The sequence below is a fragment of the Notothenia coriiceps genome, unplaced genomic scaffold (assembly GCF_000735185.1).
Source record: "Notothenia coriiceps isolate Sejong01 unplaced genomic scaffold, NC01 NC01_scaffold00028171, whole genome shotgun sequence".
NCBI lineage: Eukaryota > Metazoa > Chordata > Actinopteri > Perciformes > Nototheniidae > Notothenia > Notothenia coriiceps.
In genome coordinates, this window is record NW_011360872.1 from 1 (window position 1) to 2,483 (window position 2,483).

The 2,483-nt window shown below is 43.5% G+C and overlaps 1 protein-coding gene across 1 annotated transcript; it reads right to left on the reverse strand.

Annotated features, from left to right (window-relative positions):
- Positions 1-464: 464 nt before the first annotated feature.
- Positions 465-2,391, reverse strand: miga1 (mitoguardin 1). The gene is made up of 7 exons (XM_010785775.1): positions 2,246-2,391; positions 2,053-2,125; positions 1,747-1,833; positions 1,569-1,667; positions 1,317-1,451; positions 797-850; positions 465-644 (listed from the first exon to the last, which is right to left on the reverse strand). Exons 1-7 carry the CDS (start codon positions 2,389-2,391, stop codon positions 465-467), a joined length of 774 nt encoding a protein of 257 aa, XP_010784077.1.
- Positions 2,392-2,483: the final 92 nt, after the last annotated feature.

The following is a 2,483-nucleotide window of genomic DNA, read 5'->3' on the forward strand; positions in this document are numbered from 1 at the left end:
TTTGGAGCACATATTTGGTCAGGATATTAAAGGTGGGGTAGGTAAGAATGGAGAAACCAGCTCGAGTGCGCTAGAATTTGAAAATACACAGCCGGAAGAAATCTGCCACTTCCTTACAGAGCCCCTCCTCCAACACTCACGAACGCGCACATGACCAATGAGGGCACGAGATAAGTTTGTGCACAGATGGAAGGCTGACAGGCAGGTAGGCCATCCAGTTATTTTAGCCGGGCCGGCTCAGATGATTGGTCGAGCTTTTTACAGCGCTACGGCTTCCACAGAAGACATTTTTTTTATGGATTTTTTGTCAAAGCAGTTCAGATATTCATTGCTATCGGGATGTTAAGAGCATTCCATGGAATATAACAAAGAGTGTATCTCGAGCCGGTTTCTCAAACGTACCTACCCCACCTTTAAGAGATATGAAACTTTAGCTGTGACGCCATTAAAAGGAAAGACCCTATTCATAAGATGGTTCTGGCAGGTATACAGTCCGTATCACATAACGTGTTGGGGCAGAGACGGACCTTGAAGAAGCAGCAGAAGTCGTGCAGCGAGCTCTTCGGCCCCAAGATGCCCCAGGCCAGCACCGGGCTGATCTGCTCACACACGGCGTAGAAGTGAGCGATGAAGCCGTCGGAAACCTGAGACACAGAGAGAGGAGGCGGTCATTAAAAACATGAAATAGATTAGATAGGATTTACTGTAGGAATTCTTAACCAGCCCTGAAATAAAAGCTGTCAGAAAGAAAAGAGGGGGATTCATATACAAATGTTTGAAGATGTTGGACTTTTACCTTCATGTGCTGTCTCTTCTGCTTCATCACTGACCAGCAGCTGGATGCCACCGCCTGAGAAAATACAGAACGGTTTAATCATCCATGGAAAGCCCCAACAGGAAAACATTAGAAGCAAAAATCATTTCATTCAAACAAGGAAACACAGAAATATTATATTTGTCACTTTTAAAGTATGTAACTACAGTGTTATTGTTCAGAAATCCTTGAATTGTTAATTATAATGTAGTATTTTCAAAGTTTTGAGTGTGTGTAATTTAATTATAAAGTGCTTGTAATTGTCCCCCTTCTAAAGAAAACTGTCCATAAATGTATGTTTTGCTTGTTTATAGCACAATGTATTTGATTGAATGTAATAATGAAGTCAAATGATCAGTTGACTGCTTATAAAGTGTGTTCTGTATATAAATAGGTAACTAACAACAGCTGTAGGGTAACGGGAAAGCTTGAAAAGTGCTTGAATTTCACCCATTTTCCAAATTCAAGCACTCCCTTGCTGGGCACTTGTGTGTTTCCTCACCGTCTCCTTGAAGGAGCTGTTGAGCCAGCGGTTGTTGATCACGTTCTGGATGGAGACGGGAGGATTCTCCAGATCCTCGAAGGAGTCCATCAGGATGAAGTCCAGCACGATGTCGTAGAAGTTCAAGTGCTTCACCTGGTCAGGGAGAGGAGGGAGTGTTACACTTTCTTGGTAGCTTGTTGAATTCTGACAGCGGACAGTCAGACGACATGGATATATATATAATATGTATGAGAAGAAGCAGCGTCGTACCCCTCGAGTGGCGAGCTCCACCTCCGTGTTCTCCCAGTGCTCCGTGTGCTCCACGAAGGAAATCATCTCCTCGAACACTTCCTCAAACCTCTTTGGGCTCTGGAAGTAAATAAACATTTAGGAAGGGAAGCACTCTCACCAAGTCTTAAGAGTTCACACGATCTGTCTTCAGGCTCACCTTCTGTGCTTTAACAATAATTGAAGACAGAATTTTCTTTCCCGTGTCAGCCAGAAACATCCGGGTGGTTCTGTCACACAGGATGAGCTGGAGAAAAGACGACATTTTACTCAAACAATGTACAATTCAAATTCAACCCCTAATGGCAGTACATGTGTGAGTCAAACCCTTCCTATCTTGTGTAATAATGTTTTTAGTAATGTAGCACAATCCAAAGCATTCAATTTGAACACTAATACACATTTAGATGATTACATGAGTTAACCTCCATCATGATATGTTTGAATGAACTAGGTTATTCTGTACCTGACAGGCCTGCCGCACACAGTGCAACTTGGCGAGGAAGTCGATGTCTCCGTGACACCCGAGCATCTCAGTCCTGGCGAAGAATACCAAGAAAAACATTAGATCAAATGTTGGCAGACAAAGCAGTGAATTCCTCACAGTATGTTTCAGGAAGGTACATATTTATACATGAATACTAAATCAGTGTAAGTACCGCAGCACTCTGCAGGAGATCTTTCCGTCCTCGGCCATCTGCAGCGCCTCCTCGTAGAAAAGGTGAGGAACCAGAGCGAGGACGCTGCGCAGCTCTCGGTGCTCCGCCAGCTGAAAGAATGGGATTGTGGAGTTAATAATGATCATTTTTAGGGATGTCCCGATCACCTTTTTTTGCTCCCGATCCGATTCCGATCATTTGATTTTGACAATTTGCCGATACCGATTTTTCCCGATCC

Bases quoted from the DNA above. Each gene is read 5' to 3' on its own strand.
- miga1 (XM_010785775.1), bottom strand. From the start codon at position 2,391: ATGATCATTATTAACTCCACAATCCCATTCTTTCAGCTGGCGGAGCAC. The intron at 2,126-2,245 runs GTACTTACACTG...ATTCTTCGCCAG, and splicing joins ATCTCCTGCAGAGTGCTGCG to GACTGAGATGCTCGGGTGTC. The intron at 645-796 runs GTAAAAGTCCAA...TCTGTGTCTCAG, and splicing joins AGAAGAGACAGCACATGAAG to GTTTCCGACGGCTTCATCGC.